This window comes from Podarcis bocagei (genome assembly GCF_964188305.1).
Source record: "Podarcis bocagei genome assembly, chromosome: 2".
Taxonomy (NCBI): domain Eukaryota; kingdom Metazoa; phylum Chordata; class Lepidosauria; order Squamata; family Lacertidae; genus Podarcis; species Podarcis bocagei.
Window position 1 is genome coordinate 68788353 of NC_138126.1, and position 25483 is coordinate 68813835.

The 25483-nt window shown below is 47.8% G+C and overlaps 2 protein-coding genes and 1 long non-coding RNA gene across 4 annotated transcripts in view; 1 reads left to right on the forward strand and 2 right to left on the reverse strand.

Annotated features, from left to right (window-relative positions):
- The window catches only part of LOC308580010 (proton-coupled amino acid transporter 1-like), a 42657-nt gene extending 41828 nt beyond the window's left edge, over nucleotides 1–829 (reverse strand). The window contains exon 1 of one of the 2 annotated variants that reach the window (XM_081181127.1): nucleotides 686–829. The gene's annotated coding sequence lies outside the window, so the exon portion shown is untranslated. Of the gene's footprint in view, nucleotides 1–28; nucleotides 133–685 lie in introns of those variants that run through there. The other variant, XM_081181128.1, reaches the window with a different exon arrangement.
- A 1251-nt stretch (nucleotides 830–2080) lies between these two features.
- On the forward strand, nucleotides 2081–6400 carry LOC308580039. Its single transcript, XR_014004682.1, has 2 exons — nucleotides 2081–2432; nucleotides 3174–6400. It is a non-coding gene; the product is annotated as an uncharacterized lncRNA (long non-coding RNA).
- An 11-nt stretch (nucleotides 6401–6411) lies between these two features.
- On the reverse strand, nucleotides 6412–25191 carry GM2A (ganglioside GM2 activator). Its single transcript, XM_081181157.1, has 4 exons — nucleotides 24845–25191; nucleotides 15857–16009; nucleotides 7709–7891; nucleotides 6412–6745 (listed from the first exon to the last, which is right to left on the reverse strand). The coding sequence occupies exons 1-4, from the start codon at nucleotides 24965–24967 to the stop codon at nucleotides 6575–6577; spliced, it is 630 nt and encodes a 209-aa protein (XP_081037283.1). The 5' UTR covers nucleotides 24968–25191; the 3' UTR covers nucleotides 6412–6574.
- Nucleotides 25192–25483: the final 292 nt, after the last annotated feature.

Consider the following 25483-nt stretch of genomic DNA (forward strand, 5'->3'; position numbering starts at 1 on the left):
AAACAAAGAATAATAAAATGACACCTACCCGATTCGCAAGTGCAGCCTTCTCGCCTCTGTTAAGCAGCTCTTGTTTCCCTCCTTCATGATTCCTGAACTGACACTCCAATGACTGCTACCCACCCACCCCAGCCCTGCAGGGCAAGCCAAACGTTATCCTTGGCAAAGAACAAAGTCACCCATGACATCTGCATGCTTAACGTTAAAAACAACAACATAATTCGTCCTCACCAAGCATGCATCTTATGATCTAGCCTCTGACATGCCCTTTTCTGGGGTACGTTGTCTCGTGACCCATTCCAGATCTGTACGTTATTCAAGATCATAACAATAAACAAAAACAAAAACACGGCCAATCAATCCCCCCCCCCCTGATGCGCAAGCACATATGCAGCTGCATCTGACAGGCTCCTGAGCCCACACCTCTGCGCGCACCCCTTGGGCTGCGCACCTATCCTTGGAGCCGAGTCACTACACCACTTAATTTTGCTGCCTGGAGACATCTATCGACTTAGCATCTCCCCGTCGTGCAGCAGGGAACGCGCGTGGCCCCCTTTGCCAGGCTGCGTCCGCGCCCACTTAGGCTGGCACCAGCCCCAGCAACCCCCAGCGCCCGTCCCCCCCGTGCCAGCTTCCCCGCAAGCCTTGCAAACATCCCCGCTCTGACCCCCGCTCCATCACTCACCAGTCCCACCCCGGCAGGCAGTATCCTTGTTCCGCCTTTCCCCTTTCACCGCCTTTCCATCTTGGCCTCTTCCTGCAGCAGGTCATCTGATCGAACCGGCTTTGTATGCTCACGTGGCTCAGCCGGAGGCGCCGACGTCACACCGAACTCTTCCAGCCCAGGGTGGGGATTTCTCCGACGCTGCCGGTTTCCACTTCCGCCCGGACAAGGAGCGCTCCTGGGGATAACGCGCGTGCGCAGCGGCGAAGCCGGCTCATCGCCTGGGTTGGACGGCGAGGCTGCTACCGGTTAGGTGCGGCTCCTAGAGGGCAGCGCCAGAAAGGAACTCTTCCAGGATTCCCTCCCCAGCCGTTGTTGGACTACCACTCCCATCACCCCTGACCACTGGGGCCTGCTAGCTAGGGCTGATGGGAGTTGTAGTCCCAGAACAGCTGGGGACCCCATGCTGGCTAGCCAGCCCCAGAGTGGGAAGGAGCGCCTCTCGAGAGCAGGGGCGTTTGAAGTGACCTGCAATTGCAGGAGCCCCACCTGGTCGTCGCCTTCGCCTTCTTTTCATCTGGTCCTGGAGTTGGGACCACGAGGGTCATCTAGCCCAACCCTCACAAAGTTCATCTTTTGCCCAACGTGGGGCTCGAACCTACAGCCCTGAGATTAAGAGTCTAATGTTCTACCAACAGAGCTATGTTTCAAAGAGTTTTTCAACAAATGCTGCAGGCCTTTTAAAAGCACACTCTTTCCTTCAGAGATTTCTGGGTACTTATCGGTTACCCCTTACAGAGTGACTTCTTGTTGTTATATATTTATTTACACCCTGCTTTCCCCCCTGATGGGACTCAAGGTGGCTTGCAGATAAAAAGAAGAACCGCCAAAGACGATCATTAAAAACAATTGAACATGGCTAAAAATTAAAACATATTAAATTAAATTAAAAAGAATATATATTCTATCAAAATTATATGTGCTTAAAAGGTGTGGTGTGTGTAAACAGCAATTTTGACTCTCACAACTGCTAAATGGCTTCCACGACAGAAGCTGAAAATTGCAACTTGCTTTAATGACAAGAACAGAACCACACCCTGATTGCTCAAAGAAAGTAAGCCAAAGCTTAGGTTGGGTGGAGGGCCGGGCTCTGGCCATTTCCACGCAGTGCTCTCTTCTTACCTTATCTACAAAAACTGGGAGCAGTTCGCCTCAGGCCAGGCTTGCGCTAGGCTCTGCCTCATTCTATAGCTGACCACCACAACAAATTGCACAATGCACATTGCTCCCATTCTACAGTGAGAGAGGGTGATGGGGTGTGGGAGCTTACCTGCGTTTTCTCCAGGACACCTCCTGAGCTTCCCGGTTGGGACTACAGCACCAAACCAGACTGGTGAAGGAGTGCAGCTCAGTGGTAGAGGACTTGCTTTGCATTCAGAAGGTGCTAGGTGCAAGCTCCAGCTATTGGGGGAAAGGGGCTTCTGTCTGACACCCTGGAAAACCAGCTAGTGTTGGGTGAGATGGGTGGATGTTTGGCTCTCCAGATCAACTCTCATAATTCCTGATCATTGGCTATGCAGGTTGGGACGGATGGAAGTTGGGAGTCATACATATCTTGAGGGCTACAAGCTTCCCATCCCAGGTATAGACCAAGGGTCTAACTTGGTAGAAGGCAGCTTCCTGCATTCCACGGTCACAAAAAAGCTGATTTCTAAATACAGAATTGATGATTCCTCAGATGCCACCACCAAGCAGCATTCATCTCAAGGTCTGAGACTCAACTGAGCTTGTGTACGCATTGCATATTCACTTATAATGGGATTTCCATAGCGTTGTATTCACTGCTACATCTAAACAAGAATACAGTGGTACCTCAGGTTAAGTACTTAATTCGTTCCGGAGGTCCGTTCTTAACCTGAAACTGTTCTTAACCTGAAGCACCACTTTAGCTAATGGGGCCTCCTGCTGCTGCCTTCTGTTCTCATCCTGAAGCAAAGTTCTTAACCCGAGATATTTCTGGGTTAGCGGAGTCTGTAACCTGAAGCGTATGTAACCTGAAGCGTATGTAACCCGAGGTACCACTGTATTCTGTATGAGGCTAAATGGACTACATAATCTCTGTAACTATCAGCCACTCTATCCAGATGTAGTTATGTAGAGTAATGGTAAAAATCCAGTGCAAGGCTCAGTAATACTCCAATCCTCAACCTTCAGCATATCTCTCCTATCTACTTTGGCATAATAATCAGAGGAAATAGTGGAAAAAAGATGCAGCATCATTGCAGCGTGGGTGCATTTTGTATTATGCCTAGGCAACCCTAGTTTAGGCCAGTCTTAAAATAAGCCTTGCATTTGAAGACTTGAAGAGAAATGCAAAACTTACATGAAATGGAGGTGTACGCAACTGCCAAAAAGTGTAAGTTAGAAAGGATCCTATAGGGACGATTGATAAATTTTTGGCTCCATGTTGATGAGAGTGTTTTTTCTATTCTTGCATTTTTACCATTAGGTGGATTCACATGTTGAAAAGATGTGGCAGCAGCTTGTGGTAAGAAACTATAAATACAACTGCCTGCACAACAAATTGCCAGTTCGACAAGCTCCAAGAACCCAGGACCAGACAACAATGTCTTCTGAATTTGCAGTGGGCTCCTTCTGTATGTGATCATTGTGACCTTTGTTCTTTGTCAATGAAATCCAGTGTTGTAGCATGTGTCACTGTGACCCTCCCAAAGATATGCATGGCCGCACTTCCACATAAGTACACAATCATAGACAATCAGACACTAACACAGCAGCTATGGAATAAAAAGATTTTATTCAATACTCTCTTATGGCACCAACACTAAAGGCCACTTGATTTTTTTTCATCATAAAGATGGATACCACAAAATAAATCAGCTAGCCGCTGCTAAGCATTCAGGGTACAGATAATTTAAGAGATGATTAGAATGCAGATGAAATCAGTAGGAAATTGTGATTATTTGTGAAATGTAGCAAGCTCAAAAAGGTTTTTTTGAAGAATAAAAGGTGTTTTCCTAAGTAATATATTCCACAGGTAATATGCTACATCCATCATTTTCCATACATCTATCCATGTGATTATATCCAGCACCTGGACACATCACGGCCATTATTATTTAAGGCTTACAAGGCACTTTAGCAACATGGTCATATAAAAATATGGAGTAATACTAGCAGGCTGCCATATACCCAGGGCACAGGTCTGACAGTTTAACATGGGGAGCACAATAACAACTGCATGCTTACATTGCAAGACAGCACAGCAGTGGTTTTGTGTGCAAACCTCTTAGGCAGTGCTGTGGGGAAACACTTTTTTATTGATGCATTTGGGTGCAATTATTTGGAAGAGGCTGTGGGGTTATTGTATGATGCAAGAGGAAATGAAAGAGTTGTTTCTAAGCTAGAGGGCAATATATTTTCTTGTACCACTCCCCATAACTCTGGACGTGTGCACATTAAATATATTAAATATATTTGAAAACCTACGCAGATAAAGCAATGCTGCCTTGCCAAGTCTAGCACTGACAAAGGGATTTGTCACTAGGACTTAGGCCCTCCAGGCTGATATTTTAAGTGGACTGGAATAATGATTTGTTAGGACTAGAGATGGAAGTGGGCTGGAAGGACTATGATGGTACGGTAGTTTTTCCTTTAGACTCTTGCTCCTCTATAAGTTGCAATGCATTTTCCCCAGAGTCTCAATATTTGTTTGCACAGGAGGGGAACAAGAAGCACATGGTGCATGGTAGAGATGGGTTAGACACAAAAGTATGTTTGGAACATGGAAGGACCAGCTTTTGGGGAGTTCAGATTTTCAAGATGGCACTGTGAAATAAAGTGCACAGTCGCACAAGGTAAGGAGGGTTACTACAATTAACAACCCCACTGAATACATCAGGCAGAGTTCTATTAATGTCAGTACCAACAAGGGTAATAAAACAGGGCAAAGTATGTTGTATACCTGGAGTACAGGTACGAATCCTTAAAAACGTGCGAGGCTTAAAACAATCACCTTACAAGCTTAAGGTCTCATTGGGAGGAAAGCAAGGTGGAGGGAAAGAAAAGGAGGAAACACACCCAAGGGCTCCATCACACATTATGGAGGTTGAGGGAAGAGTTTCCATGAGCACCAACCAAGCAGGCAACTAATTCTTAGTCCAGATGTCCAGGCTCATTGTAACAGTCTCTTGCCAGTTCCGCACATGCAATATGTATTCGGCAAATCTGTTCATCACCTCAAAGAACACAGAAATTATACACAGTACTCAAACTGTCGCCATATGGCACAACAACTATACATCTTATATTCATGTCATCAGATTACTTGGCTGATTCATGCAATTAGATTACTTGGTTCATAATGGTACCATTTAGAATGTTAGAATTTTTGTTCTCCTTCAATCCAGAGCACATCTCCTTGAGAATAATAGAGATCTGTGATTCCCCCGCCACCGCTCCCCCCCCCCCCGGACTCCCATCAGTGTGGGATTAATTGGTTCCTTAGGGAATAGAAGTTAAGTAAGCATCTTTTGTTTTCTAGTTGAACAAGAAGAGAAAATTCCCACAGAGATGGACATGTGTCACTTTGTCCAACAGTCCCCAAACTGTCCAGATACCTTGGGAGAGCACTGCAAGCATTTGGTCCTTTTCCAGAAAAGTTGGCAAGAGTCTTACATGAAATACCATACAGATCTTTTATGTTGAGCGTTTTCCTTCTGCTTTTATCAGAAGCTAACTTGAACAGATCAATCCCACCCAAAACCCCTCTCTCTAACCAAGCACCAAACTTCTGTTCAGAAGATAAACGGGAGCATGAAACAGCATATACGGTTTGGAATCAGGAGGTGTAAAGTGTGAGTGTGTGTGTGTGTGTGTGTGTGTGTGTGTGTGTGTGTGTGTGTGTTATAGAAGGGTTAGTTCCCTTCATTGTCCCACTCTCTTGGTTGGATCTAGTCCTCTTGCACAAAGTTCAACTTAGGCAGCACAAGACTAACAGATATGGGCCTTTTGAGGGATTGGAACTGCTTGATCATATAGTGTGCTTGGTGTATGGCAGAGTGAAGGAGCCACCTTGACCAAGCAGGGGTTGCAGAAGTAAATACAGAGGAGATGGTGGAGCCTGCCTGGCTATTTTGATCTGTGATGCAGAAAGCAGGAAGTGTGGTTTCTTCCTTTGGTTACTGCTTCATGAGTCTGCTCAAGCTATCCTGTCAGAATACCCCAACAACCTTTCAGTATTCTCACAGCCCCATAGTCTGAGACCCTAGGGGTGTAGAGGAATCTTATGGACAGTGATGCATAAAGATTATGCATGTGTCACTTTACCAAGCTGAGAAGCTGCACTTACATCTATTCACATAGCCATTATGCACTCCCTACCCCTGTGTAGCATATATATCCAGGGTGATGTGGTCCTGATTCAGCCTTCCCCAACTGGCTCCCCTGGGCATTATTGGACTACACCTTCTACCATCCCCGGCCAGCCTAGCTAATGTTTAGAGATGATGAGAGCTCTGGTCCAACAATGCCTTGGGGGAAAAGGGACCAAGGTTAGGGAAAGCTGCCCTCATTATAACCAATGCATAAACACTGGTTAGGCACAGACATCTCAATTTCTGATTTAAAAAAAAATATATTTCTGAACATTTCTTCATTGAGTTTGGTGGGTTTTCCAAGTGATTAAAAGCAATCAGCAGAAGTTAAAAAAAATTTTTTTTTAAAAAAAGCAAAGTGAAAGATAGAGGCTGCTGTTCACATCATCATCTTGGCTCCTCCTCAGAAGCCATCATAAAAGCAGTTGCAGCTAAGAAGTCTCAGTATTAGCAATTCAAGGGGGGGGGGGAGTAAGAAATGTGGCACTCAAGCCCAAAGATGCCTGCGTTGTAGTCACCAATACCACCGGCTCTCAGCGTGCAGGGAAAGTGACAACCTGAGACAGCCCAGCTGTTGGTCACCATTGCTCAGCACAACCTGGAACTTGTAGTCCCCATTGGTGAGCATGGGAGGCAAATCCAAGGTGGGAATGTAGAAGGTGGAGGAAGGCAAGTTGTAAGAACCCTGAAAGGAGAAAACACACACAAAAATCTGTCAGCCCATATCAGCCAACACTTTCTGCTCCCTCCATCAGGTATACGAACAGTGCCAATAGGTAACACTCAATAAGCAGATCTTTTACAGTATGAAATCAAGGAGAAATTACAGGTTGATAGGTATGGCCACTGAAATATTCCAACCCCTCACTGGGAGCCAGCAGGCTCACCCAGTTTGCACAACTGAAAACATACAAACCAATGCACTCAAGGCTGTCAAAATCTAGAAGATGCTCTTTTCTAGAAGAATGAGTGGGTTAGCTGGAGTCAGCAGCTTCTGACTACTCCATCGCATATAAGCCCCAAGCTGCCGCCTAGAGATGTCCCTATATGAGCAATGCACTAACTCTGAACCTTGCCTTAGGACACAAGGAGCTGCTAAAAGCATCCCTGAAAAATACCTCGTAGGCTGCCCCTTTTCGGTTTACAGGATGCAGATGTGGAGCAGAGTTGGGCAGAAATCGGACTGAATTAAATGTCTGCAAAACTTGCATGAGGAATGCCGTTTTAAAACTCATCTTTCAGGCTCCAAGTATTGGTTTTCCAGAGGAAACTCAGCTATCTGTTGGAAAGACAGCCAGCTCCATCATTCCTTTACTGAACTTCATCATTCTCCCTTAATTTCTTTTAATGCACATGGGCTTAATTATAGGTGCAGTGCACTGCACTACAGGGGGTTTCAAATCTTTACATGGAGATGTATCTATAAGCTTTCTTATCTGCCCTGCCCCCGTACTTCCTTGATTATTAAACATGCAGCAAATTTGACTGCAAACCTTGGTTAAGCCTATCAGCTGTATGGAACCCCTGTCCTTCTCTGATGGACCTGCACATTCCACAGGGATGTGGAATTTGGTGGCATGCCTTGCAGCTGCCCATCTCATGTGGGATTTGTTTCTTTGGTTCCCAAGAGGGGGAAGCTTAAACTTACCGCTCTGAAGGGGCAATGGCAAGGAATGTCATAAGACTGCAATGGTTCCGGACACGGCTGGCCGGGAGGAATAGCCTGATCCAGTATGGCACACAAATCTTCATAGGTGCAGCTGCCAAGATCTTGCACGCAGGGGACCTTTATCCACATATCGCCAATCTTCTTCTCCAAAACAACCTCTCCCTAGAAGTAAACATTACACACAAACATTAATTTAACCTCCGACTTTCCTCCTCAAAAATCACCCACAGCTCAATGCTTACTATAGCTTAGACAACTGGCCATCCTACCTATAGGCCAAGGTTGGGGAGCCTGTAGTCCATCATCATTTGAAAGACCGCGACTCCCATTATCCCTCATCGTTGGCCTCATCATCATCGCCATTGATAACATCAATATAAGGTACCTCTTATTACCAGAGGCTGGGAACTTGTCAGTCCCCAGAAGCACCTGAGTGGGCTCTAATTTGCAGCTTTGATTGGAGTCAGCTCTTAGGTACCACCACAAGAGGGCAGTAAGGAGCAACAATTCATGATTTCTTTATCCTTTCCCCCCCTGACTTGACCTTCACTGTAACATATTACTGGGCAGTATGCAACAATAAAGAAACACAGAACACTGCAACATTCGACAGGCAGAGGCAATACGTAAAACTGAGAAAAAACAAATGAATGGCCACATTAGAGCAAGTTCTTGTCCCAGATATGCAAGTTCTTGTCCCAGATATGAAAAGCTCCTGCTTCAAAGTGTGCTTGTGTACAGAGGAACTGCTTAACCATTTCCTTCCCAGACACTGATCTGCTCAGAATTCCTTCTCCCCTCTGCATCTTCCCTCTCAATGAGAGAAAAACAAATGTGGATGGGTGTGTGCGCATGCGTGTGAATTTCTCAACAGACAAAGTGAAGGGGTAAACAGCTTCTGTTAAACCCTCTCAACCTGAAACTACCTGCTGCTGCTTCAAAGGGTTTTTAAAAAAACAAAAAACAAAAACCAATAATATATTTGAAGATGGCTTTCATATCTCCTCTCAGTCTCCTCTTATTCAGCCTAAACATACCCAACTTCCTCAATTGTTCCTCATAAGACTTTGTTTCCAGACCCTTGATCATCTTGGTCTCCCTCCTCTGCACATGTTCCAGCTTGTCAATATCCTTCTTAATTTGTGGACATAGTACTCCAGGTGTGGTCTGACCAAGGCAGAATAGAGCGGGACTATGACTTCCCTTGATCTGAACACTCGACTTCTGTTGATGCAGCCTAGAAGATCATTAGCTTTTTTTGCTGCTGCACCACGCTATTGACTCAAGTTAAGGTTGTGGTCCACCAAGACCCCTAGATCTTTTCTACGTGTACTTCTGCCACACTTGGGTTTAAACATGCAACCTGGCTGAATAAGCAAGGAACAACCCTAATTAAGCCTCCCAGCTCCAACTGGTTTGAAAACAGGCCCTACCTGCATGATAGCTCACAAGGCCTCTCTTGCTTTCAGAGATGTTTCAGGAGCAGCTGAGCTTAGCTATTTTCCTTCCTCTCACTGAACATAAGGCTGCTCTGTATAATAATGCCAGGCATTTCCCTCAATGAGCAAAGTTCCATTTTTCTGCAACATCGGAGAATTCAGGCATTTGCTGTGGCGCCTAAGTGGGCCCATGGCCCTCTGCCCCAGCTGCATCTTCACTGTCATCAGAACATAAGAGCCCTGATGGATCAGGCCAAAGACCCATCTAGTCCAGATTCCTCTTCTCACATCCAGATGCCTGAGAGAAGCCCCTAAGCAGAACCTGAGTGCAAGAGCACTCTCCATGCTTGCACTCCCCAGCAACTAGCTTTCAGAGGAATACTGGCTCTGACAGTATAAGGAGAACATATTGTGATTATTAGCCATTGCTAGCCTCATCTCCTCCACATGGATTTTTCTAATCCTCTTTTAAAGCCATCCAGGTTGGTGGTGAGCACTGCCTCCACAGTTTAACCATGAAGAAGAAGAAAAAGAAAAAGAAGAGGAGGAGGAGAAGTTTGGACTTGATATCCCGCCTTTCACTGCCCTTAAGGAGTCTCAAAGCGGCTAACATTCTCCTTTCCCTTCCTCCCCCATAACAAACACTCTGTGAGGTGAGTGGGGCTGAGAGACTTAAGAGAAGTGTGACTAGCCCAAGGTCACCCAGCAGCTGCATGTGGAGGAGTGGGGATGCGAACCCGATTCACCAGATTACGAGACTACCGCTCTTAACCACTACACCACCCTGGCTCTCGTGCTTTCCTTTGCCTGACCTGTCACTTTGCATGGAGGGTTTGAGAAAACCAGAGGCAGTGTAAGGATATTCCCAGGGTGTACCTGATCCCACTGCTCAAGCACCCAGCATTGCCTCCCCAAGTCTTTTCTCCTGCAAGCTGTTCTCTGACAGTGTCCTTCTTTAGGAATTGCCATTATGGACCAATGTGGTCTTGCTAAATAGGACGGGTACCAGGGAGAGTGCGCCAGCCCCAGCTCAAGGAGGATTCCTGTCCCGTTGTGCCAGAGTCCTAAAAAGCAGCACTGGACAGGAACACACAAGCAAGTCATGCTACCTCTTGTGACGCTTCTTCCCCATGTTTCAAAAAAGGAATCTTGCAAAAAAAAAAATTAGGAATCTTGCAAAAAAAAAAAATTAGGGAGCTTGTGGGGAGATGCAGGAAGGCAGTGTAAATGGAGGGGTGGCAAGGCATCCACTGGGGTCCCAGAAATGGTGGCACCCACAGTGAGAATGAAGCAAAGGGCCACAGCTCTCTGAATGGGAAACAGGTGGTGCATGCACACACACACACACACACACACACACACACACACACAGGTTCCTCTTTGGAGGTCACCTCCTCTTTCCATATTGTATCTGAAGCCTCGTAAAAGGAAGTGAAGCTCACTTGCACTTCCTCCGATGCCTCACGTTTAAACTCTCTACATCTACTTGGTTATAAAGACTCATCACAGCCTTCTTTCTCATATCTCAAGCCCATTCGAGAAAGGTGCATGCTTTTGCTGTGGCAAGATGGAATGGCAGACCACGGTTTGGAATTACAAATGTGAGCCCGGACTGAACATCCAAGCACACACTTCTCCCTCCCTTGCAGCAATTGCCCGCCTCCTTTCCTGGTTTGCGGCAACCTCGGTTTGCCATTTTGGCCTAACGGGCCAACTATGGTTTGTGCTTGCCCTGCAGGAAAGAATAAGGAACCAAGATCGAACCCTCACACCAAGTCCGTGCGCTTGACAAATCATGGTTTGCTGTGGCACCTGGACCAACCCAGGAAGAATTCCATGTCTGCAGCTGTCCAGGGAATCTGTCACAGGAGAGGAAGTGGCAAAAAACAATTGGTAGGCTAAAGGCTCAAGTGTGGAGCTGCTTATAAGAAAGGTCTTTAAGGAGGCTGAAGGGCTTCCCTGCTAGTTAAGTCCTATAGGTTATCTCATGGTCAGTGGAGTGCATTTTCCTCTTCTGCTTCAGTTTCCCTGCAGGTCATCAGACAAGCTGGAACGTGTGCAGAGGAGGGTCTGGAAACCAAGCCTTAAGAGGAATGGTTGAAGGAGTTGGATACGTTCAGCCTGGAAAAGAGGAGACTGAGAGGAGATATGATACGATAGCCTTCTTCAAATATCTGAAGGGCTGTCACATGGTATAGGGAACATGCTTGTTTTCTCCTGCTGTAGAGGGTAGGACTCGAACCAACAGATCCAAATCAAAAGAAAGGAGCTTCTGACTAAACCTACCCGTATTTTTTGCTCTATAACACGCTCCCAACCATAACACACACATAGTTTTTAGAGGAGGAAAACAAGAAAAGAAATATTCTAAACGAAACAGTGGATGTATGATTTTTGTGGTTCATGCTGTGGCCACAGACATGTGATCTGACGGTGAGTTTGGGGTAGCCCAATGCAAAAATCCTGAGGATCCATGTGGATCCGTGCTTTGTAACCACGTTTTTGCACCACTACAGCCCCAGGCAACAGTGGGTGCATGATTTTTTTGGTGCAAGCTGTAGCCATGGACATGCTATGTGATCTGATGGTGAATTTGGGGTGACCCAGTGCAAAAATCCTGAGGATCCGTGCTTTGTAACCATGTTTTAAGTGGGGAGGGAAGGAAAAGCACTCAAGGGACAAGGAACACGCGTGGGGTGGGTGGAGAAGGATGCTGTTAATAATGCAGAAGAGGGGTATAAGAGGAGAAGGCTCTTATAAGAGGAGTGGGGAGGAGAGAGAGACAGAGAGCCTGCTTGCGAAAAACTTTGCTGCTATTTAGCAAGTGGGGAGGAGAGTGAGACAGAAAGCCTGCTTGAAAAATCTTTGCTGTTATTTAGTGAGTGGGGAGGAGAGAGGGACAGAGAGCCTGCTTGCTTTAAAGGAGCCAACTGGACAGGAGCCGCTTACACTTGTGTAAGCAGCTCCTCTCCTCTCCCGCTTTGCTCCTTTAAAGCAAGCAGGCTCTCTGTCTCTCTCTCCTCCTCACTCAGCGGCTCTTCTCCCGCTTTGCTGTTTCAAAGCGAGCCACGGAGAAGGGAAGGAAGGGGAACCATGGATCCTCTGCTCACGACTGCAGCAGATCCCCCTCCCCCGCCATCCGTAGGCATTCGCTCCGTAACACGCACAGACATTTCCCCTTACTTTCTAGGAGGAAAAAATGAGTGTTAAGGTGCGAAAAATACACTAACTCTCTGAAGGGAAAGCTGCTCAGCAGCAGAACTGACTACATCAGAAGATGGTGGACTTTACTTCATTGGAAGTTTTTAAGCAGTGGCTGGATGACCTCAGGGATTCTGTAGATGTAAATTTGGCATTGTAGGGGGACTAGAGATCCCTTCCAACTCTATGATTCTACACATAGGAGCTCTGTGCTCCTGTTTCCTTCATCTCTCTAAAGCAGTGTTTCCCAACCTTTTTTGGGCAAAGGCACACTTGTTTGATGAAAAAAATCTCGAGGCACACCACCATTACAGCCCCGTGACGTCAGCGCGCAGCGTCACGCCGGGAGGGACGCACGAAAGTGTAAGTTTCAATTTTTTTCCCTCCCCCTTGCTGGGGAACCTCCAAGCTTTGGGGGTGGGGAGGAGGAGGCAGCAAAGCGAGGCAGGAAGGAGAGCACGGCTTGGCTGAGTGAGCTTTGGCAGGGGCAGGGAATGAGAGCCGCGAGGCGGGCGCTGCGGACGGAGGCGCTGCCCGCCGAGCTCGCAGGCAGCCAGGCAGGCAGACGGCGAGAGCCCCGCGCTGGGCGGCCTCTCCTCACCGCCGCCGCCCCGCCTCTCGCCGCCCGACTCGCCCGCCTCCCTCCAGGCAACATCTCGCAGCACACCAGGCAACACCAGGTTGGGAAACACTGCTCTAAAGCAGGAATACCACCACTAAACAAGAGCATGAAATTAAAGACAGCTCTGAAAATCACCAGTAGAATTATACAGTGGTACCTCTGGATGCAAACGGGATCCGTTCCGGAGCCCCATTCGCATGCTGAAGTGAACGCAACCCATGTCTGAGCGTGCGTGCGTCATGATTCGCCGCTTCCGCACATGCGAGTGACATCATTTTTGAGCGTCTGTGCATGTGCGAGTGGCAAAACCCAGAAGTAACACGCTCCGTTACTTCCAGGGCGAGGCGGAACGTAACCTGAAAACGTTCAACCTGAAGTACATTTAACCTGAGGTATGACTGTACTAGCAAGAGAGGTAAAGACCCAAGCGACTTGCATCATCGAAGTCACACAATCAAAGTTTCCAGGCCTAGGGCCCGGAAAGAGAAGGCGTTTGTGTGTAGGCATTTGACATACAGTGGTACCTCAGGTTAAGTACTTAATTCGTTCTGGAGGTCCGTTCTTAACCTGAAACTGTTCTTAACCTGAAGCACCACTTTAGCTAATAGGGACTTCCGCTGCTGCTGCGCCGCCGGAGCACGATTTCTGTTCTCATCCTGAAGCAAAGTTCTTAACCCGAGGTACTATTTCTGGGTTAGCAGAGTCTGTAACCTGAAGCGTATGTAACCTGAGGTACCACTGTATACATATCTTAGCTACCAAGATTTTGATCAGATGTGTTGCTTCAATGCAACCCACAAACACAGACCAGCATGTTTTCGCCTGCGTTAAGAGTATTCTCTATAAATAATCACCATCTTTCCAAAAGGGAGGCCATTTCAATACTGACACTGCCTCTTCCAGGGTTCTCTGCCAAGCCCCCAAGCCCACCCCCTACCCCACCCCACTTGGCTGCACTAAGAGGTAAGGTTGAGACTTAACACATGCAAATGAAACAGATTTCAACATCCTATTCCAGCAATGCAGGGGGTGGAACCCCCAAGGTCCCTCCCAGGTCTACGATTCTATGGTCGTGCAGTTGCTTAACAGGGGAGGATGCGGCTGGGCCCAGCCCAGTTCCTGCTGATAGGCAGTCAGGTGCTCAGCAGTGGTTAGCATAGCAGGAATTTCGAGTGCTTCATACCCACACCAGCAGAACTTGATCCCACTGAAAACCGCACAGTAACATTTCAGCATAGGTGGTCATGGTAAGGCCAGCTCCTACCAGCCACAGGACTAGGGGGTTTGCTCAACTCAGCACAACATGCTTCTATTTCAAAAAGGGGATTCTGGAGCACTAGCTTGTCCCAGTTTTGTTTCTTTGGCCGTGGCAGCCTGTTAAAGGGTCTGAATTGTTGTGCAGAAGAAAGGTCCCATTTCTGCTCAGCCTACCTGTGCGACATGTCAAGTAGAAATGTTCATATGTCGTCTACCTAATGACTAGATGTTTTAGGCTCAAATTACCCCACATTAGCACATTAGAGAAAGGAAACCTCTAATTAGGGAAAACATCCCTCAGGAGCTTTTCACAAGCCCTGCCCCATCTAAAGATTTGTATTATGGCTGATTTATAGGGGGAAAGGCGGTGCACACCCCTCTGCCTTATCCTAAGGGATATTTCCCATTTAAAGACAGGACTGGATAGCTCAGTTGGTTAGAGAGCGGTACTGATAATGCCAAGGTTGCAGGTTCAATCCCTGTATGGGACAGCTGCATAGTCCTGCGTTGCAGGGGGTTGGACTAGGCGACCCTCAGGGTCCCTTCCAACTCTATGATTCTGTGACTTCAGTTTTCCATTCAGAGACTCGGACGGAGATCCTATGTCAATGAGAGAGACTCGTCCCATCTAATGAAGTCCTTTTTTCCCCAGATCACATTTTCTTGGCTCATATTTTCTTGACATGCACTTACATATCAAATTCCTTTACTTGGAAAAGAAAAACAGAAAAGAAAAGAGGGGCCTGTAAATCTTGAATACAGTGGTCCCTCAGGTTAAGTACTTAATTCGTTCCGGAGGTTCGTACTTAACCTGAAACTGTTCTTAACCTGAAGCACCACTTTCGCTAATAAGGCCTCCTGCTGCTGCCGTGCCACCGGCACATGATTTCTGTTCTCATCCTGAAGCAAAGTTCTTAACCTGAGGTAATATTTCTGGGTTAGCGGAGTCTGTAACCTGAAGCGTATGTAACCTGAAGTGTATGTAACCCGAGGTACCACTGTATATCCTCTATTCTAGCTCCTGCTACTGAGCTCTCATTCCCACCAGCCCCAGCCAGCACAGCCAATGGTCAGAGGTGATGGGAGCAGAGGTCTAGCAGCATCTAGAAGGCCACAAGTTCCCCATGCCTGTCCTTTTGGAAAAGATGTCTTCTTTCTGACCACAACTCTGGAGGGGAAGAAAAAGGAAGGAAGTGGGGAAAGCTGTGGTCCACACCTGGATTTGGCATTCCTGATTGCCCAATGCAATCTAGTGCCAGTCCCAGATAGGCCTCGGTCCGCACTTCCACTTGTCCCATGCCTAAAAAGCACAGGTCCAAGCAGTTTTGCCTTTGTCCTGCCTCTTTTCCCGGGTAAACCTGCGGTTTGGTGCAAAATGGGAACCAACGGCAACCTGTGGAAAACCCCATTGCAGATTGTTCTGACTCCGTGTGAAACCACGGGTTTTCCTGGGAGAAAGCAGTGGGGCAAACGGAAGTGCAGAGGAGCCCCATAGTTGGAAACACGCTTCATCAAGTCATGTTTGTCCTCATTAGAGCACTGAAACTGTTCCCAGTGTGAAGGAACCACTTCTGCCTGGCTTGGCCCACTGGCCTTCCACATACATACCTTCAGAGGTGAAGTGAGAGCCACAGTGGTAGCAGCGGCTACGCTGACTGTCACATCTCCTGGCATCGAAACAGGATCTGGAGATACGGACAAACTCCTGATTACAGCAGGATCAGATGGAGGGCCACAGTTCTGCCATGCGAAGTTTTGGATCTGAAGGGTTTAGAGGAGAAAATACGTTAGAATAAACGTGTGGAGCTTAAAGTGGAGGAAGGTACTCAGTCTGGCCCTTGTCATCACACTCAGCAAGTAAAGCAAAGGTGAACATAGCGGAAGATTCCAAAGCAGACTTTTGTGGGAATCTTCCAACCAGCAGGCCTTGGTTAAGGGAAGCGGGAGTCCTATTTCAAACAATGGTCCGTGGACCTTGCATTCCTGTCTTCTGATAACACAAACAAGCTTCTATCTACCCAGGCGTCACAGTACTGGAAAACTTGGCAATGCTGCACCAAGCAGACTATGCCATTGCCTTACGCCAGCCTCCATATACCGCAGGAAGAGGCTTTATTTGGCAAAAGTTCTCCACCACTTAATCAAGAACAAAAAAACTTACAAACAAAAAGGCATGAAACCTTAATTTAAAAATTGCAACAAAACCAGCAGACGTAATAAAATTATCAAAAGTAGATGAAACCAACAGATTTTAAGACAAATGCACATAATAAAATTGGATGGCTGGGAGGCTTTCCCCTGGTCATTTCTCACCACTATTGGAGGGCTGTTCCCCTCCCCTTTTGTCGGCAAGCATCCATGATCCATGTTCATCTGCAGGTGATGACGGCACTTTTAAGGTCACCTCAGGCGACGTCCATTTCCTAAGCTCTGTAATCAGCATCCAGCACACCTGGCAAGCGTGCCTGCCGTCGAGACTCCAACTCATTCCCAGAAGTGCTTTTTTTGGGCTTAGGAGTTTCCCAAAGTTTGATTCAGCCGTTGAACAGACTGGTTAGACAGGGGCAACTCCCTTTGGCCCAACCCGTAAAACCTCTGTCATCTCAAGGGCACCTGCCTAGATGTTCCCAAGGATCTCTTTTGAGAGAGTACAGCACCAAAATCTTATTTCATCACACAGCACTCCAGGCCTCTACATGTTGGAGCCGCAGCACTCCTCAGACACTCCGGGAAGCTCACGGTGTCCTGCCCACTGTCCTCCGTTTGGGGTACAGCCCAACTTCAGTGATTCACCAACCTTGAGAAAGGCACATATCCTTCTAAGGCTCCCCCATCCCATTTCTCAGCTTAGGGTCCTTTATCAGAGATCAGACTCCCAACGTCTAACATTAAATAAGTGATATGGAAGGGTGTTCTCATGAGGCTCTCGGCTGAGATTTTTTCTCTCTAAAAAGCGGTGGTCTAAGAGCAGGGTTGGGAATCCTGTGGCCCTCCAGAGGTAGTTGGATACCCAAATCCCATCTGCCAGGATGGCCCATGCTCAGGGATAATGGGAGCTGAGTCAAGGAAAAACCAGTGGGCCACAAGTGAGGCACTGCTGGCCTAAAGCAGGCTTCCTCAAACTTGGCCCTCCAGATGTTTTTGGCCTACAACTCCCATGATCCCTAGCTAGCAGGACCAGTGGTCAGGGACGATGGGAATTGTAGTCTCAAAACATCTGGAGGGCTGAGTTTGAGGAAGCGTAGTCTAAAGTGTCCCTTGACCATCCACTTAGCCCAACAAGGACAAAAATACTGGGCCACTGTATCTTTGCAAATGAATAGCCACGTTGCCAAAACATGTCTAAGGCCGGGCATTATTTCTTGTTTTATCTGACAACATTTACAAACTGTTTCACCACAAAACAAACTCACAAGCCTCTGAGAAGTTTACAACAGTATAAAACAAAGCATGAAAATATATCGAGTAAGGAAAAGGTTTGGGCATGCCTGTAAGGTCTTCAGTGCAACACTGAAAAGAGGTTTCAGTTTTCTGCGGGTGCAAATGGGGACTTCCACAAACAATTTCCATGCGCCTCAAGAGTGGTCAATGCAGAGACTCTGGGTTGCTGTAACTCAATAGATAGAGCATGAGACTCTTAATCGCAGGATTGTGAGTTCGAGCCCCACATTAGGCAAAAAGATTCCGGTATTGAAGGGGGTTGGACTAGATGGCCCTCGAGGTACCATCCAACTCTCCAGTTGTACAATTCTGATAATTAGAACATCCAGAGTAAGGCAGCAGTTTGGTGTTGAGCAATCGGCAAGAGTACACTACTTCAAAAAGTAGTAAATAATTTGACAGGATACTGGGACATCAGCTGATGTTCGCAAGTTCACTGTGGGTCCTGTTAAACAGGCCTAGTTTTTGCCCTAAAGCAAGTAGAACTGTCAGGAGGGAAGGCATTGGCATTCCAGAAGCAAGATAACCTTGGCTTTCTCCCATCCTGCTCAGATATATGCTCAGAATGTACAACCCTCCTCCCACATCAGCATGTCGACACAGTTAGCCACAGTTATGCAATATACTTTGAAGTGATTGCTACAATTAGCTCTGTAACTGACTTCTGTGACTGGTGAAATGTGAACTATAGTGCTGGTTATGGAAATTATCCGAAACATTTTGGCAGTGAACAACAACATCTCACAAAGACGATTATCGTTGGTTTGCCCTTGTAATTAAAGAACGACATTCCTCCTTCAAAGATAATTTTTTTGAAAGGGTAAATTAAAGTACTGAATACCCATGGCTTTTATAACTGGTTACATTTGACCAACCAGCTAACCTTTCATTTTGGACTTCACAGAGGCCACAGATGGAAAAGGCTGTTTGACCATGGAATGGACTTCCTCAGAAGGTGGTGGACTCTCCTTCACTGAAGAAGAGGCTGGATGGCGACCTGTCATGGATGCTTTAGTAGAGATGCCTTGGGCATCTCTTCCAAATCTATGATTCTATGCTAGCTTCCCACAGGCATACAAGTTTTGAAATGGAAGAAAGTTCCATCGTACAATAGCATGCCTGAATTCTGAAGCAGCACAGTTCCAGAAATGCTACGTGGCATTTCTGACAATGCAGATCAGCTCCAAATGTGACCCAAGAGGCAGGGGAAAACCTTAGGCACTAGATTTTGGGAAAGGATGCAGCGGCTCGGAACAATTCCTTACCTGAAACCCTGGAGAGCCAGAAAATATGGGATGCAATGGTCTGACTCAGTATGAGACAGCTTCCTATGTTGCCAGTACAGGAATTGAGTACACATAATTCTGTATTGCTCATTTTCTTTAATCATTTTTAAACCTATCACCATTTATTTTGGGTACTCTTTTAAAAATTATTCTCAGCTGTTTTTATGTTTGTAAATAAAAACAAACCATTCTAGACAGGAAAGTTTTGTCCCAAGCTTTAAATATCTTGGGAAGGTTGCTACTAATACAAAGCTGGAATTCAGAGGTAGCAAAAAAAAAATAAAAAATGGAGAGGGGGCTGTTTACAGTTAGGTTATGGAAGAAACACTTCTGCTTGTCATAACCTTACAAAATTTCTTTTTTCAGACATGGAACAAGTGTTCTTAACAAAACAAGTTCCCCAGGTAGCATGTGGACTCAAGGCGTGGAATGGAGAAGTGCTGTATTTCACATGTTTTGATTGCAAAAGATCAGTTTCAGTTCTCAGCATCTGCATATAAGCAGGGCCCAACCACCAGCTGAAGTGATCTAGAGGCCCGCAGGTTCCCCATTTTTGATGTAGAAACTCTTATATTATACACAGTACTGAACAGATAGAACAAATGACTTGCTTCAGGATCTTATTGCTATAGACAATCAGAATTGTAGAGTCGGACAGGACCACAAGGGTCATCCAGTCCAACTCCCTGCAATGCACATTTTGTCCAACGTGAGGTTCGAACCCACAACCCTGAGATTACAAGTCTTATGCTATACCAATTGAGCTATAATATTTGAGGATCAGTCGCAGTACGCTGCTTAGTCACATAGTGCCAAGAGAGACATCTACCGTATTTTTCGCCCCATAAGACGCACCGGCCCATAAGACGCACCTAGATTTTAGGGGGGGAAATGAAGGAAAAAATTTTTATTTCCCCCCCAGGTGCGCTGCGCTACACCAGGAGCTTGGGGCGTGCGGAGCTCAGCGCGCCCCAAGCTTCTGCGTGCCGGCAAGGTCTCCGCTAGCGTGGGAGAGCCGGCGCCTCTCCCAGGGCTATCGGACCCCTGCGCTAATCCAGAAGCTTGGGGCGTGCTGAGGTCAGCGCGCCCCAAGCTTCTGCATGCCGGCAAGCAGTCCGCTGCCGCCCCAAGCCTTGCGCACCCGGCGGGACCTCCTGCCGGGTGCGGGAGGCTTGGGGCGGCAGCGGACTGCTTGCCGGCATGCAGAAGCTTGGGGCGCGCTGACCTCAGCACTCCCCAAGCTTCTAGGTGCGCGCAAGCAGTCCGCTGCCGCCCCAAGCCTACCGCACCCGGCGGGACCTCCTGCCGGGTGCGGGAGGCTTGGGGCGGCAGCGGACTGCTTGCCGGCATGCAGAAGCTTGGGGCGCGCTGACCTCAGCACTCCCCAAGCTTCTAGGTGCGCGCAAGCAGTCCGCTGCCGCCCCAAGCCTACCGCACCCGGCGGGACCTCCTGCCGGGTGCGGGAGGCTTGGGGCGGCAGCGGACTGCTTGCCGGCATGCAGAAGCTTGGGGCGCGCTGACCTCAGCACGCCCCAAGCTTCTAGGTGCGCGCAAGCAGTCCGCTGCCGCCCCAAGCCTCCCACACCCGGCGGGACCTCCTGCCGGGTGCGGGAGGCTTGGGGCGGCAGCGGACTGCTTGCCGGCATGCAGAAGCTTGGGGCGCGCTGACCTCAGCACGCCCCAAGCTTCTAGGTGCGCGCAAGCAGTCCGCTGCCGCCCCAAGCCTTGCGCACCCGGCGGGACCTCCTGCCGGGTGCGGGAGGCTTGGGGCGGCAGCGGACTGCTTGCCGGCATGCAGAAGCTTGGGGCGCGCTGACCTCAGCACGCCCCAAGCTTCTAGGTGCGCGCAAGCAGTCCGCTGCCGCCCCAAGCCTTGCACACCCGGCGGGACCTCCTGCCGGGTGCGGGAGGCTTGGGGCGGCAGCGGACTGCTTGCCGGCATGCAGAAGCTTGGGGCGCGCTGACCTCAGCACGCCCCAAGCTTCTAGGTGCGCGCAAGCAGTCCGCTGCCGCCCCAAGCCTTGCGCACCCGGCGGGACCTCCTGCCGGGTGCGGGAGGCTTGGGGCGGCAGCGGACTGCTTGCCGGCATGCAGAAGCTTGGGGCGCGCTGACCTCAGCACGCCCCAAGCTTCTAGGTGCGCGCAAGCAGTCCGCTGCCGCCCCAAGCCTTGCACACCCGGCGGGACCTCCTGCCGGGTGCGGGAGGCTTGGGGCGGCAGCGGACTGCTTGCCGGCATGCAGAAGCTTGGGGCGCGCTGACCTCAGCACGCCCCAAGCTTCTAGGTGCGCGCAAGCAGTCCGCTGCCGCCCCAAGCCTTGCGCACCCTGCCTTCAGGGCGCCCGACGCTCCGAGAAGCAGGCTGCTATCCGCAGCCTAGGCAACCCTGTGGGACCTCCCACAGGGCTGCCTAGACTGCGGATATCTTCCTGAAGCCTGGAGAGCGAGAGGGGTCGGTGCGCACCGACCCCTCTCGCTCTTCAAGCTTCAGCGAAAGCCTGCATTCGCCCCATAAGACGCACCCAGATTTTCCCTTCATTTTTGGAGGGGGAAAAGTGCGTCTTATGGGGCGAAAAATACGGTAACTGCACTTGCAACATCATTTTTATGGTTGAAATGAAATGGAAAGAAAGAGAAATCAGCATATTGAGCAATGGGAGGTTTGGGGCGTGTAGGCAAATTCTGATTCAAATTCATATTCAACTGCAAAGCCTTGGGCATTTTCCTATTACCAACAGTTACTACGATCCATGGGCTTGTCCACACTTGAGCATTACTTTGCTGTTAACTCTGCCCCCATTCTACCCCACCAGTTTGAATTAGACCACAGAAATCTACACCCACACATGTGAATTTGCATATGAGGAACAACTTTGTTCTTTTCCCAATCATAACAGCAGGCTTTCCCTTTTGTGCTTGTGTTTGCCTTCAAATTTGTTGCTTAATTTACGCCAGTTAAATACTGACAAGGCATGTGCACAGAGCCTTTTTTAAAAAAAAGATTCCCCACTCAAGAAGTTTGCAAAAGCACACCATCAGGCAACTTGTAAATTTGCTTGTACAGTTTTCTTGCAAATCTGAGGGAACAGAGAGAGAAAGAGAGAGAGAGAGAGAGAGAGAGAGAGAGAGAGAGAGAGAGAGAGGCTAAGTGCCTGACTCTCCATTACTGGCATGCTAGAAAAGAAATTAAAGTGATTGTAAACACTCAACACAAACTTTTCGGATTGCTGCCCAATGTATCTGGTGATGTTTTTTTAAATATGATTTGCTTCTGCAGTTTTCTGGCTTTCTGCAAATCTGAGGGATCAAAAAGATCGGGAGAGCACCGGAAATAGTTATGACCACAGCTGGGGGGGGGGAGAGGAAAGCACTAAGGAAGCAGCAGGCATGGAAAGGAGAATAGCAGAAAGTGACCATTAATCCACCCACCCCAAAACACTGAAACAAATAGCCTGTGACCCTGGTGGAGCAGTTTAGAGCCCCATTTTCCCCTATCTTGAGCAAACCTGAATTTACAGGGGTAAGTATTGAGACTACAGTGGTACCACGGGTTAAGAACTTAATTCGTTCTGGAGGTCCGTTCTTAACCTGAAACTGTTCTTAACCTGAAGCACCACTTTAGCTAATGGGGCCTCCTGCTGCCGCTGCGCCACGAGAGCACGATTTCTGTTCTCATCCTGAAGCAAAGTTCTTAACCTGAGGTAATATTTCTGGGTTAGCGTAGTCTGTAACCTGAAGCGTATGTAACCCGAGGTACCGCTGTACTGTTCTTTGAGGGCAATGTCCTGTGGTCTGCAAATTAAATGGGAACGCAAACAGCTGCAAACACACAGGAAAACCTGGTGCAAATAAGTCGTACACTATAACTGTAATTACTACCTTACATCTTGACTTGTACAAGTCCACATGACCCAGGTGTAGCTTTGCAAGTAGCCATGTTCGCCTGGGTCAAGATGCTGCCGCTGAATGACACAGCAATAACGCTTGATGAGCTTACCACAGATCATTACAGTCTGAAAACCTTCCAACCCAATAACCTGCTCTGATCCATCCCACATCAGCTGGGCAGATTGTAATGCTCCACATTCCACCTATCACTAGCGACCGCAGTATTATCCTGGCGGAGTCAAGCAGGCCCAATTAGAGCGCCACTTATTATTCCTGGACTATGTTATGCAAACCTATTAATGCCACACCATCACACTGATGAACATCTAACACTTATCCAATTAACACTTACCTAATTCACTTTCCGTAACTGGCAAGCATTAACTGAAACACTAAACCCAGCATATGCAGAGTCATTGTGGCTGCCTATGGAAACAGAAGTTTAAGGACTGAATCACAGCACAGCTCCCCGAGAGTCATCTAGTCCAACCCTGTGCAGTGCAGCTATAGCATCCCTGACAGGTGGCCAGCCAACGTCTGCTTAAAAACCTCCAAGGAAGGAGAACCCACCACCTTCTGCAGAGAGTCCATTCCACCGTTGAACAGCTCCTGATTGCAGCACATTGAAAGTTCATGCCATGATAAATTTATTAATCTTTAAGGTGCCACAAGACTCTTAGCTTTGTTGCTAGAGCTTCATTAATTATATCGACTTTTGGAAGGGGCTAGTTATCAATGCAGACAGCAACAGAGAGGCTAAAGGAAGCAGGCAGCGTCAACTGTGAGAATAGCCTCCCACCACATGGAGTGAGAAGAGTTTAAGTGTTTTCCACATGCAAATGCATCTCTGTGCAGAAATGCACTTAATAGCCTGAAAGAGAAAGCAATTTTTTGAAGGCTTTTACAAGGCACACACTTCTGCGGAAGCAAATTTAGGAACCGAGAAATATGTTGAAGCAGAGATTGCTGACATAGTGCTCTCCAGAGATTGGAGTGCACCTGCAATTGACCCCAGCCATCATGGCCAAAGGTCAGGGATAAGGGGAGTAGCAGTTCATCCAGCAACATCTGGAGTAAGCTATGCTGGCTAGCCCTGCCATAATGGGCTATCCTAGCAGAGATGTGTGTGACTCACCAGTGCCAAGATGGGTACCACCAGTGTGCAAACATTGGAGACATGCCCCCCACCCGAATATTTCCCATTTAACAACGACACCCCCATCCCACACTCCCTTTAATATTAAGTTTTATTAGTTTTCAATTACAATCCAATAATAGCCTCATTATAACAATATCAATTTATAATACAATTATTAATACCAATCGTTCAAATCCAGAATTATATAATTTAGATAAAGTTGCCCCCCATGTGCTAGATTTGATGATTTTCTTTACAGTAGTTCTGCATTCCAAAATCTTAATTTCAATTATTATTTCATTTCTATACCGCTTTATATTTTTAAGAACTATAAATCTCAAAGTGGTTTACAGCATATTAAACATCAATAAAACAATGCAGACTCAAACATTTCTGAAGAAAGTTAGATATCAAGTACAGTCAAAGCAACACAGTTAACAGGAAACCAAAATACCACCTCAAAAGATTTCAAAAGAAAACACTACAAAGGAGGTCAACTACAGAATACATATTTAACACAAAGTTAACAAAAAAACAAAATCTTAAACATTTCAAAAGAAAACACTGCGAAGAGAAGTCAAATATAAAATGCACATTTAAGACAGCATAATTAACAAGAGAATAAAATATTATAAGCATGACACGGCTGTTAGGCAGGCACAAAAAGATGGGCCACAATAATAATCCCTCCTCCAGCAACTGCACTTCTATTCGTGTTGACACATTAAATGATTTCTAAAACCGCAAGGGAGGAACTCAGAGGAACTCTCCCTGTGTGCGGCAATGATTCTGTCCCTGGTGTTTCTTCCACCCCGCAAGAGATGCCGAACAGCTGGCCCCTTACCTTCGTGAGCCTCAGGGGCCAGTGCTTGTCCAGCACGGCGAACCGCTGTTGGGGAGGACCCCCGACCACAGCTGGCCACATCTGCAGGGCGCACAGCGCCAGCGAGAGCGCCAAAGCGGGCATTTCTGGGTCTGCTCCGGAACGCAGGAAGGCGAGGCTGAAACTGAACGCAGCGCCAAGGAGACCGAGGAAGCGAAGCGAGCAGGCGGATCACAAGCGCGGAAAGGGCGGGTGCAAAACGAGACGCTGGACTTTAGCTGCTCAGGAGTCGGAGACAGAAAGCACCTGACACCGTCCCAAGCAAGCGTAGCAGAAGACGCTTGCTCGGTTCAAGTACCAGCTTGTCCTTTCCGCTGCAGGCACTAGACACACAGGTTCCCCTCCTTCCTCTAGCGCATTTAAAGAGGGATCTCTCTCCCCCCCCCCCCTCGAGGTCAGGCACCGGGAAATGATCACCCAGCATGCCCTTGATGGAGGGAAGCGGCTCTGCCCTCTGCTGGGATGGAAGGCGCATTTCCCCCAGATAACGCAGGAAAGGGAGAGGAGGGGGAGGACGCAGGGGCTTCCATTCACGCGCAGACCGTGTTTCATTGATTAAATAAAAGGTCAGGATCAGGCATTCGAGACCATCGCATCCTT

Coding starts and splice junctions, on each gene's coding strand:
- GM2A (XM_081181157.1), bottom strand. CDS start 24,967: ATGCCCGCTTTGGCGCTCTCGCTGGCGCTGTGCGCCCTGCAGATGTGG. Junction 16,010..24,844: donor GGCCCCTGAGGCTCACGAAG/GTAAGGGGCCAG, acceptor TAAACCCTTCAG/ATCCAAAACTTCGCATGGCA. Junction 6,746..7,708: donor GCCATTGCCCCTTCAGAGCG/GTAAGTTTAAGC, acceptor TTCTCCTTTCAG/GGTTCTTACAACTTGCCTTC.